This window comes from Penaeus monodon, chromosome 34 (genome assembly GCF_015228065.2).
Source record: "Penaeus monodon isolate SGIC_2016 chromosome 34, NSTDA_Pmon_1, whole genome shotgun sequence".
Taxonomy (NCBI): Eukaryota; Metazoa; Arthropoda; class Malacostraca; order Decapoda; family Penaeidae; genus Penaeus; species Penaeus monodon.
This window is the reverse complement of record NC_051419.1, coordinates 5,805,979-5,806,390: the sequence shown is the minus strand read 5'-3', so window position 1 is coordinate 5,806,390 and position 412 is coordinate 5,805,979. Positions and strand designations below refer to the sequence as shown.

General features: G+C 41.7%; 1 protein-coding gene across 1 annotated transcript in view; it reads left to right on the top strand.

Annotated features, from left to right (window-relative positions):
• The window catches only part of LOC119594792 (hemicentin-2-like), a gene marked incomplete in the record, with an annotated part of 20,483 nt that overhangs the window by 18,740 nt on the left and 1,331 nt on the right, over positions 1–412 (top strand). Inside the window, 1 exon segment of the mRNA XM_037943881.1 lies at positions 32–149. Coding sequence (XP_037799809.1) covers positions 32–149 — 118 coding nt within the window.

Here is a 412-nt window from a genome sequence, read left to right as displayed (position 1 = left end):
CCATTCCTCACTCTTTTTCTCATATTTCCAGTTAACAGACGACTCTCTTATCATCATGCCTGTCGCCGTGGAGGACATGGGTCTCTATCAGTGCACGGCGACCAACCCGGCCGGCCAAGACAGCGCCTTCGTCACCCTCACCGTTCACTGTATGTATTGTGCAGTGCCTTTCCCTCTCGCTGTCTAATATCTCTTTGTGCTGTATATGGATGTATTATTTTGTGTTGTATATGGATGTATTATTTTGTACTGTATAGGGGTGTATTATTTTGTGCTGTATATGGATGTATTATTTTGTGTTGTATATGGATGTATTATTTGTTAATTTGGTGGAATTGGGTGTCTAAGCCGTGAGGATATTGTAGTTATTGTATTTAGGTTCGTATGATGGGGAGGAAGGGAAAAGAAAGGT